Raw genomic sequence first — 15,528 nt, 5'->3', positions numbered from 1 at the left:
TATTATCACAGTAGCAAATTCACAGTGTGATAAATATTTATCACAGTTTAACATCACTAACCCAGAGCTGCGTAGCACCTCAGGCTGCGTAGACCCGACTGCAATTCGTGTTATCAATTATTACCAACAGTTGCTATTACCATAGAACAATGCTATTACCTAACCATGGTATAAGATGATAAAAGGTCTTCAAAAGTGGTTGGTCGAATAGTGAATACTGATAATAAATTAAATATAATCTGATACATTAATAAACATTATAATACTTTATTAGGATTACCAATATTTAGATTTATTTTAATATTTTTAAATTAGCTAGGTAGTATTTAATTTACCATGTCTACATAATTCTAATCTTTTTACTGGCTTAGTTTATTATTATATTTAAATAATTGAATACAAAGCTACCTTGGAAAAATACGATGGTAAGAGAATTTTTGATTTGTCAATGACACTTTTTTAACACGATAAATTTCAGTGTGAAGATGAATGGTCAGATATTGAAAAACGGTTTGAAAAAGAAGGTATTGACTATAGCCGTTTGAAGACTGAGGAGAAATTGATTCATGTTTGGAGATGGTTAGTTGATGCGGATATCAATTTACAAAACGCAAGGAAAATGATTGAAAAATTACGTTTAAAACAGAATGAAGAGTTGGAGGTAAGTTCTAGTTAAAATCTTTAATTTCAAAATAATAACTAAATGATTATTAGGATATGGAAAATTACATGGTTCATATACGAGTACTTGCTGATAAACGAATTGATGATATGGAAAAAACGATGTCCATCTTTGCTGAGCAAGTTGCAAGACTTGAATGTGAACTAAATGGTTTAGAATCGATAGATGGTGATAATGTCTGTGACAAGGTAAGACTAAAAACGTAGATACATTTTATTATATGGGAAATAATTTAAGGGTTCAAAGTAAATATAATTTACACCATTATTTGTTTTTATTATTCATAAATTTACTCTATTTCTGTTTTAGACTTTCATTACATTATATTTTCTTTTAACTTAAAAATTTAAAAAGAATTGATATATTTTATATTCAAAATTGATACATTTAAACTTTTGAATTGAGTATTATATAAGTAAATCACTTACCTGCTTCTTACCAATGTTTTTAAACATTTGATTTTCCTTACAGCTAAACAATTGATAGACAAAGTTAAGTACGGTTAATTATACATTAAAAAATAAAGGTTTTAACTTTAGATGCAAACAATTTTAAGCAGTATTATAAAAATATAATGTCACAATGTTGTAATAAAAGTCAGTTTTATTAAATAAAATGTTTGTTTACAATACTTCTTTTTCTTTTTAGGTTTCAAATTTGATTCTTGGTTATACGTCTCTTGTGAATGAAGTAAACATATTAAAACAATTTAAAAGTTTTGATGTAAATGGAATTTGTAAAGAATCTGATGACGTTTTAATAATTGAAATGATTAAAGTAAACAATTCACTTGTTATGCCTATTACAACATAAAAAATAAATATAAGTTATTTACTTGTAGATTTCGGCTGAAAAAGAATCTTTAAAAAGAAAAGTTAAAGAATTGGAAGATCGGATTAGTGTTTATGACATGACTAAAACAGAATATAATACTCAACTAATATCTATGGAGGTATTATTTTAGTATATTAATTTTAACATATTATAAAATGAATTATAGCCCCTATCTAAGACACAAAAGAATACAATTAAAAATAATATAGAACTACCTATTTTTTTTTTACTAAATAAATAACAAAATTTAAATTAACTGGATCATTACTTATTTTAGCTAATGTATAAACAATTTAAATTAATAATACAAATTTAAAACAATGTTATTAATTATTTTTATTTAATATGCTCTCTTTCTAATCTTAGCTATCAGAAAATTCAAACAAAATTGATGGGAAAGATTCTTTACTGGGTAATTAATATTTTTTTCTAGATTTGCCTGTACAACCACTATCCAGTGATGAGTTACAATTACTATTGATAGTTTTTTTTTATACTGTTGCTGATTTTGAATTTTAATTATATATAGTATAATAATTTTTGTTTATGTAATAGGAGGTTAATAATTACTTATTACATTTTCTTTTCATCTTGTATTAAATTTTATTGTTAAGAGGACGTCAAACTCGCATGTGTTGTTTTTGTCTTACAAATGTACATCATAGCAAAAATTGTTTTGGCATGGAAACTTTACTCCCTCAGTATTTATAGTAGAATTACCAAAATACCACAATGCAATAGGGAAGAACTTTATCTGTGTCGTAGTGTTTTTATTATTTGGATAATTTAAATACATTTAAAGTTATCAGGTTGAGAACATTAGGTTTTTTTTTTTCATTTATTATTTAAAAATTATAAAACTGCAACACAGACAAAGTTTTTCCCTTTGCGTAGTGAAATTTTGGTAATTCTACTAAAAATACAAAGGCAGTAAAATTGTCGCGCGCTAAATAACAACAAAATAGAATTTTAATCTTAATTTTTTGTGCATGATATGTGAATAATTTCAATTATATTGTGTTTGAAAAAGGAGCATGAATAATACATACTTATATTATAATTATTTTTTTATAAATACTAAGTAATTTACAATGATTTTCAACAATTAATAAATAATTGACTAAAAAATATAATATAAGATCTTTTTTTAAAAAAAATAGGGCATTTCCTTGGATTTGCTGCGAGTATTTAAATCGTGTTATTACTTATATATATGAGTGATTTCCTTCAAGTGTACATTTTATATCCCCAGCAACTATTAAATTAGCTTTTAATTTATTAAAAAGAGTTCCAAATTCATACTCTACTATTCCTCAATTATATATATTATATGTTTTGTTAGTATTTTAAATTATACATAATAAATATATAGATATTCTTAAAGCATGTACGGATCAATAATGTGATGCATGACCTAAAAAAAAATATTGTGCCTATGTTATTATTACTTATAATATATTAAATTACATTTAAAGAGCATGTAATTTTTAATTTTGGTTAGTTAATAAAAATAATTTTGTAATATTTACTATTTAAGTTTAAAAATATTACCCATACTTGTCCTACTTATTAATGTGTTACTGATATTAAATTTGGTTTTTGTAGATAATTAATGAAAAATCTTTTATTTTAATACATATTTTATCTGTTTATTTAATTTTATTCAGATAATTCAATGTCTTGGAACAAAAATATAACAAATGATGATACATCGAGTATAAGCATCCAATTATTCAGGTAACTGACTAATATATGAGTTTTTGTTTTCAGTGAAATTAATTAATTTTTTATATTTAGTGATAGAACAAAATCTGCAAGCAATATTTGTAATGATTTTTTTAAAAGTGCACAAGAGGAAAAGAGTGATGATCAGAAACAAAATGTTAATGAAATAACAAGAACTTTTGGGTATATAGTTTAGTTTTGAGTATATAGTTTAATTTTGAGAATACTTTTAAGGTACATATATTAAAAACCATCTATAAATGTTGAATTAATTATACCAGTCTTCAGTTTAAACATCTTACTATTTTAAGTGTTTCAGTACCTTTAATATTTCTAAATACTTGTATAAAATAAAAAGATAAGTTTTACCAAATCTAATTTAAGAGGACCGTGATTCAAGTCAATTGTTATGTTTTTAGTAATTGGAACTAACTAATCAGGTTATATCTAAAAGTTATCCAAAAATTTGTATGGTTTAGATTAAAAGTATCCATACCATATCTTAATATAAGACTATAAGAGTTATAAATATTTATTTAATATAATTATAATTGAATTATTAATTGTTTATGAAAAATTATAGCCCAGAATCAACACCGCCAAGTCTATTATCTAGTGAATTAGCGACTCCACGACAAATTTCAACTATTATAACAGATGGGATGTTGAGTAACCAATCAGATGAACTAAAAAAAATTAAAGTAATATCATAACTCATAAGCATTAAAATATTAAATATTTTATAGACCTGCTTCAGCATATACAAATTTAAAAAATATAACATATTAAAAATATTTGATACATAAAAAAAATAGCTTAAATGTTTCTTTTTCTCATACATTTGTAATTGTATCAGTTTGAACTACATTAATAATGTAAATAACACTTTAAGGTGGAATTAGATTCTCACAAGACCTTGGTGTCATCTCTTGGTGAAAAATATAATGCATTAGCACTGAAACATTTGCAGTACAAATCTAAAAGAAAAATGCAAATTGAAGCTTTAAAGTAAATATTAAATAATAAACAGTCCATAATTAACTAAGTCTCTTATATATGTATTTAATAATCTATTTATATTTGTTAGAGGTAATTTGGAAGCTAGTCAGTGTCAAATGGAATCACTTAAGACACAATTAAGTATACAAAAACGCAGATTAAAGACAGAAGAAGAGTTCCGCAAACAAGTAGAAACAGATTACAGATGTTTGCAAGAAGAAAAACGCAATATTGATTTTAGGTAATAATCAAATCCAATTTTATAGTATTTATAAATTTATAATATTACTTTTAAAGTTATGTATTGTAATTTTCTTAGAATTGCAATGTCAGAGAATGAGCTACGAAATATGGCAAGACACCTTAGCGTATTACATAAAAAGGTGGCTATGTTAGAGAGTGCTAACTCTGATTTATTGTCAAAACATTTACAACTTGTTTATAAAAATGCACGTATACCAAAAAGCACTACATGTGATTGCATTTTAACTGCTATGTCCGACGACAAATAGAACTAATTAAAGTTAACATTTTCGTTTTAATGTATTTCTTTAATTTTCCAAATATTTTTTAAGAAGTACAGAGAAAAAACTCTTTTTAACTATTTAAAATAATTTGTCTTTCATTAATATAATTATATTTAATACATTTTATTCCATTACACTCTTCAGAATAATATTCAGTTGAAAATTGAATCATTTACATTTTATTAATATTATAAATATATTATACACTTCAAATAATAATATGTTTGTTTCACTGTACAAGTCCTTCCATTAATTTATTGTGCCAAATAAAAAAAAAAATATTTTCAATAATAAAGTATTGATTTATTTTAAATGTTAAGTTTGTTGTTATCTGTCGTTGCTTCGGCTACACTATAAACTCCTTTAAGAAGCTTTCCTTGACCTATCTGTGATGGATCTTTTGGTGGAAGATATGGACCTCGATCACCTGCATACACATAACTAAACATGATCAAGTTAAGGTATTCTCTATAATATATGCATAAATATTGAAATCATTTCCAAAATAATCTTAAAAGGATATGATAGACGATAGTTTACCTTTTATAGTACCTATCACTGAAAAAATAATATATAAATATTATAAAAACTTTAGAATCTAAAGGATACGGCAGTCGAAGTACCCAATAAGTACTCTGTGTAAGTTCAATAGGTGTATCGAATCCAGTTACAAATATTGGACCACCATTTTCTTCAGGTTGCACCATAGGATTTAAAGTTACGTGTACAGGTGCTTTAGGAGTTACAACGTGGATTCTCATTAGCTGAGCTATCAAAGGAGCTGAGCTGTAAATTAAATAATATTTTAATTTTCAAATCAAATATTTTTAATACAATAAAAGTTTGAGTTAATGAATACCTGCAAGGGCACGGAAAGTATAATGGCATATCTGAATTAGATACCTTATTTCCGTTTTCTTTCACGATACCATTACCTGCAGTAGTTAATATCTTGTCAGGTGCTGAACACATAAACCGATGACCTCTTGGGCATTCATATTCAACTCCGATGAATATTTTAACAGAAAATTCTATATCAACAATTTTATCATTTAGTTTTTATGATTTGTAATATTAGGATGATTACATTTTGAATACAATCACTTTATGTTACCTCGAGAACCTTTAGTTTTTCGTCCTCGTTGAATAGGAGATGAATTAATTTTATTTTTATCAAAATTCCAGTATCTATCTCTAGGATGATGTTCTAATCTAACAGTAACATCCCAAGGTAGAAGATAAGCTGTAGAATTTAAAAATCCAGGATGTTGTGTTTCTTGAAGTCCTATATTATGTGAATACAAACAAGAAGAGCCTAGACATACTAAAGACCAAGATGGGAACTGAGGCAACAAACTATTAGGCGATTCGGTATGCAACATGCCTGGTAAGTATTCTGTGGTACTTGGTTGTCGAACTAATGATTTGTCTGAAAAAATTAATCCATCATAAATATCAATAGTAAATTAACAATTTATCAAATATTACCTTTTGTGTCACCATCTGTATCAGTTACTCTAATAACAATCTGATTTCCTGAGATGATGTCTTCATTTTTTTGCATGTTTGTCAATTCAACCGAAGTAAGGCCCTGTCTATCAGGAACTTCTCTGTTTCGCGATGCTTCGCCCAAAATTTCATTTATTGGATCTACAGAATGACAACTGGCAAAAACTCCTATGCATAAAATGAAAAAATTATAGAAAATAATGTAACAGTTTAGAAATAATGTATAAATAACTTTTATTAACCTCCTAAACTTAATACTTGTGTATGGCCCATTTGAGTTGGTGTGTGTAATAAACCGGCACTGTTTTTTCTACCAGCGATCACAGGAGGCTTTGCAAACAATTGTGCCGCTCTATATAAACAATCTTATCAATTTAGATTAATGTATAAGCTTTTCCAAAAATCTCACCTATAATCTTGTGTACTAGGTTGAAACACCGGGAAATTAATTCTATCTAAACAACCACAGACACAATCATTGGCCATAATTTGATAAAAATCATAGTTAGCTGTTCTAATTGTAAATGGATCTTCACGAGTACCTTGCTTGTGACCACAGTTGCATGCTGACAAGTACATGACACTACTTGAATGTTCCATAATAAGTAGTTCGTCCCTATTAATATGGCTGTAAAGCCAATAAAAATATACTTTCAACTGATGAACAACCAAAATTATTTCCTATGATTTTTTTTTTTTTTAATTATATGAAAATGAACACTAAGCAATTATATAAAAACTGAAAATATCAAAAATTTTTTCATGTTTTATTTTTACAAATATAATAGTATTTTACTATTTAAGTATAAAAAAAATCAAGAATATAATAATTAATAAGCATTACTATCACTAGGTACTACTTAAATCTGTTACTCCACGCCAAGCAAAGAATGTGTATCTTGTCAACTTAGATACTAATTAGAAAATGTAAAATCATTTTAATATAAAGCAAAATAAATAAAGTAATGTTCTAAAATTTTATTTTATTTGAAATAGACAATTTTTAAATTACCAACATTTTTTGTTTATTATAACAATGATTTTAAGCAGTCTTAAAACAAATTATGAATTCAATAACATAAAAATATAATAACAAAGTAGTATGTGTGATTGAGTGTTTTTGAAACTTTTAATCTTTAAGTTTTAACTCTGTAAATACGAAGTATATATATACTCAAAATATAGACTACTTTTAAAAGCCATGAACTCATAAATATTATACTTCTACAAATTTGTGTTTAGTGGACATTTGGTTATGTTAGCAGTTATTTTTAATTGGATATGAGAATAAAAAGTACAATGAAATTTGGTATGGAGAAACCTGTTACTAACATCGGTATATTAAACTCACAAATGCAATTTTATAGGACGGCTTCTTATACAATAAAAAAATAAACCTTAGATTAATATTAAATGTAATATTATTAGGCAATATTCAAAGTAGCGAGTATTCCTTAAATAAAAAAAAATTTTAATCATTCATCAAGTTTAAGTAGAAATTTTTTTTATTAATTTTTTTAAGTTTATGTATTTGCTAGGGATTAATACCTGATTTTTGTGTCTAGTGACATGTTTGTATACGGGTAACATAAGTCCATACAAAAATAGTTGTAGAAAAGATTTAATGGTGAATATTTAATGAAATAATAGACCATAGAAGTTAGAACAAATAAAATACATTTTATCATTATCCGTATAGCTTAGCACTTAGTGTGAGATATAGATAAACCCATAGGAAGTAAAATAAACAGGAACTGGGAGTAATTGGAAATTATTTATTCATTATTATGAGCTTGAATAAAATGTACATTTTAAATACCCCTGTTTAAGTAAAAATATAAATTTCATAGTATTTCAACGATTATGTATAAATACATTTGAAGGGCGGATGATGTTCTGGTATGAAAATATAAGTAAGTATAGTGAAAAAATGTTTGAATTTCAAAATATTGAGTTTTATATCTATAAGGATAATGTAATAAATATGTTAGAATATATTCTAAATATTTCTCATGCAAGTATATGTATCAAGTAACAGAGCTAATATATTATAGCAAGCATTGTTAACCATCCTGGTTTAAATAATAAAAACTACTTGTCATCTTGTTCTGGTTCCTTGATAGGTCCATCAACAGTACCCCCTTTATGTAAAGGTTGTGTACATGGATTTCCAGTCAAAGAAAGAGTTTCACACATTTGACGACCTGATTGCCATAATTTATCACAGTCTTGAACTAAAATTTGAATATAATCATCGAGTAAAGGCCCACGAGCATGTTGAGCAAACACTGAAAGTGCTTGAGCTACCTAAAAAATACAGGAAATAATTTTACTTAAATCACTTTCTTGTATCCTATAATATAATACTTTAGTGTCATGATAGTTTCTGTTGTAATGTGATGGCAAATTTTCCTGATAAGCTGCCATGGCAATAGGCTGAACTTTACGGCAACGTCTCTCGCTAAAATTGGTATCAATATCTAAAACTGATCTTAATGTTTCCATAGCAATTTTAGACTCTTCATCGAGATTGTTTGCCAAGACAAATAAATTGTACATTTCATTTGCCACTAGACACCAAGTACCAAAAGCTGGAGCCTAAGGGGAAAATTGTATATACCATAATTGAAAATCCAAATACAAAATAATACACTATTGCTAACGATAAGACAAACTAAAATAATATTCATAATTAATGATGGAAAAAATATTAAAATAATTATTGAGACAATAAGTACAATAAAATGTAAAATACAATAACAAGTACATTTTACTCTAAAATTAGTATACAATAATACTTCTACATTCAATTTCAAAGAGTGATAAAATGTATCAATATACATGAATACAACCAATATGTTTTAAGTAATTAATAAAATTAAGTAATGTGTCAATTTAGTGTGTTTCACAGGTTATTAATATATTTATTAATAATCAGTAATTATGATTCAGTTCAAAAATTAAAATCTAACAAATAATCAATTTGAATTTAAAAGGAATAGATGAATAAAGGAAGCAATTCTTTGTCAACGTTTAGTAATAAAATAATGCAAAATTACGAGCGACAGGAAAAGTATAATGGATATTAATTTTAGAATAGCTCAAACTAAGAACATATTTTACAAAAAGAGAAAATTATTCACCACAAATGAAACAAACATGAACGTCAGAAAAACACAAGTATGGAGTGTAGCATTATCTGGAGTATAATCATGTTGATAGAAAAAAAATGGAAGCTGTCAAAACTATGAAAAATTTTAAAAATCTCCCGGACAGATTAAGTGTCACATTAGAAAATATATTGGACAAAAGAAAATAAGTCAATAATTATGACAATTGTGAAGAGAAGAAGGGTATAGGACATTTCATAACTCAAGAATAATGCATGGGTAACATATTATATTATTGAAGGGAAATTAGGAAATGAAGACCAAGGCAGTCGAATATGAAGCAAATTATGTGGGTCATAGGAAAAGAATTTTATAAAAAATTTAAGGATGATGCAATTAATAGAGAATAACAGAGGAAAATAACATCATTAAGCATTAAACTAATCTATGGATTAAAAAATAAAATACTTCGGTTCTACAAATTACTTCAATTAACATTTTTTTGAAGTTTATTTAGTTTAATTAACTTATAAATTGTATCAGAATAAAATAGCTTACTACCTCAAAATAGTTTGGAATTGTAATAGCATGTCTACCTATATTATCATCAAATCCTTTTTTGAATGCTACATCAATATGGTCAAATAAAAACTTTTTTATATTATGACCTGAAAATTTTTTTAAAAACTTAATTATATTCTGTTCCTCATTATTTAATTACATATTAAAGGTAGTTTTATTCATTTTCACTAACTTTTGTTTAAAAAGTCTTTCTCAATATCTTCTTTAACTTCACAATCAATGAAACGATCTTTAATTTCTATAACAAATTTATTTGTTATTATCTACTTATACTACAGTTAAATATTTAATTTATGTTGTGAATACATACCAACAGATGGATTATTGCACAAATTTATCAATGAGTTAGTTAAAAATTCATCCCAGTCTAAGACCTGATCAGGTGAATCATCCATAAATACATATTCTTGATTAGCTGGGATAGCAAATATTGAATGAGTGCTGCATTTTTAAAAAATAATACACAGGCACAAAATGTATTTGTAAAATAATGAAATAAATGAACTATTTTGAATACCTTATATTTGAAATAATTCGTCTTTTTCTGAGTATACAGTAAATTTGGTCTTCTAAAGAATGTTCAGCTTTTTTTAAGCCTGGGTGACATGGTGCATTTGTTTGCCTGCATAAAATCAAAAAATGTATTTCTATAAATTATTATTATAACTTATATTACTTAGTTTTTTTAAATTCATTTGGACATGTTTCATAATAAAATAATAATCTTGGTGAACACAGTCTGGTATTCTCCATCCAACTTGTAGATACATTAGGTATTTTCGATAAAGTAGATTTTATTGCATTTAGGAATTTTGATCTGAAATAAAAATAATATAGCTATTAGAATATTTAAAATAAATATAATGAGAATCAGTAAGAAAATTAAACTCAAATAAAAAAATTAATTAACCTTGAACAATCAAGAGCTTTGAAATAGCTCAAGTAGCTAGTGTCAAATACAGGGACAGGATTTGTTAGTACAAGAATGTGTGATACATTAAACAAAAACAATAATGAACATGCATAATTGTACTTCAGTGATGACCAAACTCTTAGAAAACCCTAAAAATATAAAATAAAATCAAATATTTAAGATATCATTAAATATATAATACAAATAAAAATTAAAAATATATTTTCTTACTTTTTCTTCAATCTCGGTTGATAATTCATCAATGTTTTGTGTGATTGAATGACTATCAAATGTACCAGTTAAGTGAAGATAAACAATCCCACCTGGCTCATCATAAAAACACTCAATCGATGACTGAAAATAAACCGTATCACTATTATTATGTACTTTCAAAATAATATTATAGTCATATTATTATGAGGTATTCATTAAATAAGAATATTTTTTTAGACTTAATAACTTACTGTTGATGAAGAAATATTGAAGTGTTATTATTTATACCATTGAATAATTATAGATATCAAATAAAAGATAATTGAATGTTTTAATGTCGAATTATTAGTAATAGGAACAAAGAATATAACCCTTTTATACTATACATTTTTTTTTTTTTTTTTTATTGGTACAGCCTTAACAACTTAGCTTACAACAATAATAATATTAGCTACATAAGAATGAGTACATTGAATTTCCTAGATTGAACTGATCATTCAAAGGTCCAATAAGTTAATAAGATTTTTAATAATTTGTTACCTGAAGTTTTGAATTTGAAGTTGCTTGTACTAAAGATGAATTAAATATTGGCCGATCGTAGAAATCATTCACAAATCGAGCCTTGCATGATTTTGAGATTAATGAAGATTTTCCAAATATAGAAACAATAATAGTTGGTTTGGTATTATTTTGAATTGAACTGAAATAAAGGTAATTCATATTAACAAACAAGTAACCGATGATTAATTAAACATAGAAATGTACCATTTTTTGTAAAGTTCTATTACCATATTTATACAGTGACTATCAACATTTTGTTGGATTATTATAATAATTTAAAACATATTGTTCGACATTCTTAAGGAGATTGGAAGCAGTAATTTTCTGTCTATGTCTAAAAAACATGTGAAACATAGGAATTTAGACGTATTTTCATTCCAACTTACCGAATGATCTAGTGAAGCGATAATTCTAAAAACAAATATGAATTTGTCATCAAGGCTACTGTAGATTAACTTTCCCAGATTTTTAATTTTTTGATTATTACTTTTCCAAACATTTAATTAATATTCCATTTCATTTTTAGTATCATTTTTTTTAGAATTTTGAGGGATAAAATCCAAAAGTGGCAGTCGATCTCAAGTAGATATGACAACAAATTTATATCGCTTCACTAGATTAATCAGTACGTTGGAATGAAAATACGTCTAAATTATTATGTTCGGCATGTATTAAACAAAATAAGAAAATCACGCTCCCAACCCCTTTACATCATATTTTTAAATAAAACTTAAAATCTCGGAAAGTTTTCAAACAAGAAAATTAACTATAATATAGGTACCTAATTTAGTTTTTGTTGAAAAATTGATACATAATACAACAATTTTAAAGATTAACTAAGTAATATTAATTTAATAAAAATTAACAACAATTAGTAAGTATGATTCTACATCATGATTATTTATTTTATGAAATGCGTGTTAAAATTATATTTATAGTTATGTATCTTAATGGCATATTTTATGAATATAAATATAAATAATTAAAACAATATTGCGAAAGACAAACTAATAGTTATAACTTATAAGTAATAATAAAATCAATAGAAATATCAATCTAAACTATTATTAATTTGTTTTAATATATTATCTACTTTACACATTTTTTACCTGATAAAATGTTCGTCAAAAGGCAAAGATATTTTCTTATATTTCATTTTTTACAAAAATCTCACAATTTACAAGTTAATTTTACAGTTCTAATGCTAAATAATTGTTCAAAATAAAACACAATATCATATATGACAGAAAAAAATATAACAAATAAGTTTTGGTGGTTACTAATTTGGAATTATAGACAAGTCATGTATCCGTGTACTATGTAGGCGAAGTAAAATATTAATATTAAGTAATTAAAATATTTAATATACATTTTTGTTTATTTTTTAATTTTAAAGATAATATTATTTTTTTTAAAACGAATATGATAAAAAGTTAGATAACGGTATCATCGGTAACATCATTGTTCTATGGTAACACGGCCGCAGATAGCACTATCGTGTATGGTAACAAGCATTAGGTTAGGTCAATGGTAACAAGAGTCATAACCACGGTTTTAAGATTCTATATTAATAGTTTATTCAACTCTAGATCATAATATACTATAACCACAGAAATATAAAAATTTAAATTTTATATATCTGTGACTATAACCAGTGTCGGCGGAAGAGCAGGACAGAAGGGGCATCTGCCCAGGGCCCCGCCATTTTGGGGCCCCGCGCCTTGTATGGTATTTGATAATTTGTAAGCTCATAATTTTGTTTTTCAAGTTCAAAATACAAGTCTTGGTTGGCCGTCTGCAGTTGCGGCTTGTGGCCTGTGGGTTTTTCATAATATAATAAACGAATGAAAGTAAAAATAAATTATAATGCCGACGTGCGACGGCGACGTCCAAAACAATCCGCTGGAAACAATTTAATTGGTTATGTGCACAATGCACTGCACATCAATTCCATTAAACTGTGGATTGTGTGTTTTTCTTATCCTGGTTATAATATAGTTTATGTCATTGGAGTACTGATGAATGTACTGATGAATAGACGATTAGGCGGTATCGAATATAGAAAATAGACGTACGATAGCGAATCAATTCTCGAAATGCACGTCTGCTGCTCTTATATACGTATTTATCAACTATCATTATTTATTGGAAATCGCTCACTACTTCACAACAAATATTATTTCTAAATAATTATTATCGTCGGATCTGTGTTTCATTTTACGACTGGAATTCGCCACTACGCCACGTTTATCAATTACTATAGTAAGTAAACTGTATACCAGTTACCGGCCGGGCAACTGTATTTACCTACATTGGTAAGTTTCGAATATTTTTTTATTTTCTTTATTAAATACTAAGCTGGACACGGCAATGCGTCGCTATTGATACGTTTGTGTGATTATGCGAGCAGTATATTATTACTGTGGTATATCGCGGACCACACGTGCAGTGTTGAGCCGAGATAATTAGGTATAATTTTGTCTAGATAAAGATAAAGATAACTAAATTATTTATTCATCTAGATAAATTCAACACTGCCCGCATGCACGTTTTGTCCGTGGTTTTTTTTTGTAGCTTTATGTTTTAACTGTTTCAAGAAATAAATACATATTGAAGAGTGAAAGCTTAGTACATTGATTAATTGAGTACATGAAAAAAAATATTTATAGGTAAGTTATGTAAAACTGAAAAAAATTTCATACAAGTAGGTAACTATAAGTAATAAGACTTGCGAAAACATTTTTTTTTTCCTAACAAAATAAAATGTCTAGGGCCCATGAAAAAAATCTGCCCCAGGCCCCGCAAAACCTCCCGCCGGCGCTGACTATAACATATTATTAACTATTAGTTTTAACGTTGTTCTACATTTCATTATTTTAGATAGTTTTAGTATCAGGCCTCTCTTCCGGAATCCAGACTGTATCTGATGGGAGGTCCAGGAAAACTGCAACGGAATTATCTAGCTCAGTTGTATCGCTCACCCGTAACGTCGACGTAAAATCAACTAGCAGTCACCCAATGACCCAATTAAAGTTTAGATAAGATATGCTTTACGACCAATTTATTAACAGTTGTCGGTAAATCGGTGAAAACCAATAATATTTAACAAAAGTAATAATTTACAACAATAACACACAGAATATAGATTATAGAATGTTGTCGTAATATGTGTTTTTATTTTTTGTCTGCGGGCCGGATAAAATTTGTTCGCGGGCCGCCATTTGGTGACCCATGCCCTAGACAATGTTCTTAACTTTAAATTTTATGAGGTCAATTCAGTATTCACTCGAATTTGAGAAATTCATATGGTTAAAACTTATAACTTATAATCATTATTGTGAACGTACAATTTTCTATGTCGCGCGAGGGTCAGAGAGAGATAACAAATACTACGCTGACATCCTCTTAAACCTGTAGAAGCTGAATAGAATATTTCTAAAATATAATTTATATGAATGCGTTTATGCGTGGTACATTATGAGTTCTAAATATACAGAATTGTTCACGACATTGTAATACATGGGCTTCAATAATAGAAATTAAATTAGCCTATTTAGAGTCCATATTTTTAGCCCATAAATATATGAATCATATTCTTGACCCCGACATATTATACATTTATACTTATGACATAATTGTGAACAATTTATGTTACACGTATTGTGTTTTACCACTACTGCAGTATTTATAGCTTCCAGCGTATTCTTTAGTATGTATAAGACATTAAGACTATAAGACTACAACATTTGTTTTCTCTCTTTGGCCCACGCGCAACATAGACAAAACGCATTAACGCAGAATAATTTTTTCTATGATTTTAAGTAATCTCAGAGTGAAAATCACCCATTACAAAAAGATAGAGAATAATATTTT

The 15,528-nt window shown here is 26.8% G+C and overlaps 2 protein-coding genes across 3 annotated transcripts; one reads left to right on the top strand and one right to left on the bottom strand.

Moving 5' to 3' along the window:
• Positions 1–227: 227 nt before the first annotated feature.
• Positions 228–5,081, top strand: LOC100166049 (cytadherence high molecular weight protein 2). 2 transcript variants are annotated; one of them, XM_001942662.4, is made up of 12 exons: positions 228–425; positions 479–661; positions 715–870; positions 1,331–1,459; positions 1,524–1,634; positions 1,883–1,928; positions 3,184–3,253; positions 3,314–3,424; positions 3,825–3,942; positions 4,134–4,249; positions 4,329–4,481; positions 4,560–5,081. In XM_001942662.4, the coding sequence occupies exons 1-12, from the start codon at positions 423–425 to the stop codon at positions 4,750–4,752; spliced, it is 1,389 nt and encodes a 462-aa protein (XP_001942697.1). In that variant the 5' UTR covers positions 228–422; the 3' UTR covers positions 4,753–5,081. The 2 variants fall into 2 exon arrangements, with proteins under 2 accessions (XP_001942697.1, XP_016659843.1); XM_016804354.1 differs by lacking the exons at positions 1,331–1,459; positions 1,524–1,634.
• On the bottom strand, positions 4,929–13,027 carry LOC100168084 (protein SMG8). Its single transcript, XM_001942609.5, has 18 exons — positions 12,765–13,027; positions 11,635–11,794; positions 11,113–11,235; positions 10,879–11,030; positions 10,645–10,785; positions 10,486–10,590; positions 10,279–10,409; positions 10,141–10,206; positions 9,948–10,054; positions 8,644–8,874; positions 8,372–8,583; positions 6,686–6,904; positions 6,519–6,628; positions 6,256–6,444; positions 5,882–6,196; positions 5,627–5,798; positions 5,377–5,553; positions 4,929–5,208 (listed from the first exon to the last, which is right to left on the bottom strand). Exons 1-18 carry the CDS (start codon positions 12,809–12,811, stop codon positions 5,076–5,078), a joined length of 2,790 nt encoding a protein of 929 aa, XP_001942644.2. The 5' UTR covers positions 12,812–13,027; the 3' UTR covers positions 4,929–5,075.
• Positions 13,028–15,528: the final 2,501 nt, after the last annotated feature.

Source organism: Acyrthosiphon pisum, chromosome A1 (assembly GCF_005508785.2).
Source record: "Acyrthosiphon pisum isolate AL4f chromosome A1, pea_aphid_22Mar2018_4r6ur, whole genome shotgun sequence".
Taxonomy (NCBI): domain Eukaryota; kingdom Metazoa; phylum Arthropoda; class Insecta; order Hemiptera; family Aphididae; genus Acyrthosiphon; species Acyrthosiphon pisum.
This window is presented reverse-complemented; position numbering and strand designations above follow the sequence as displayed.

Bases quoted from the DNA above. Each gene is read 5' to 3' on its own strand.
- LOC100166049 (XM_001942662.4), top strand. The intron at 662-714 runs GTAAGTTCTAGT...AATGATTATTAG, and splicing joins AACAGAATGAAGAGTTGGAG to GATATGGAAAATTACATGGT. The intron at 871-1,330 runs GTAAGACTAAAA...TTTTCTTTTTAG, and splicing joins GTGATAATGTCTGTGACAAG to GTTTCAAATTTGATTCTTGG.
- LOC100168084 (XM_001942609.5), bottom strand. From the start codon at position 12,811: ATGAAATATAAGAAAATATCTTTGCCTTTTGACGAACATTTTATCAG. The intron at 10,786-10,878 runs GTTAATTAATTT...TTTTTATTTCAG, and splicing joins AAAGCTCTTGATTGTTCAAG to ATCAAAATTCCTAAATGCAA. The intron at 5,799-5,881 runs GTAACATAAAGT...TTGTTGATATAG, and splicing joins AAAAACTAAAGGTTCTCGAG to AATTTTCTGTTAAAATATTC.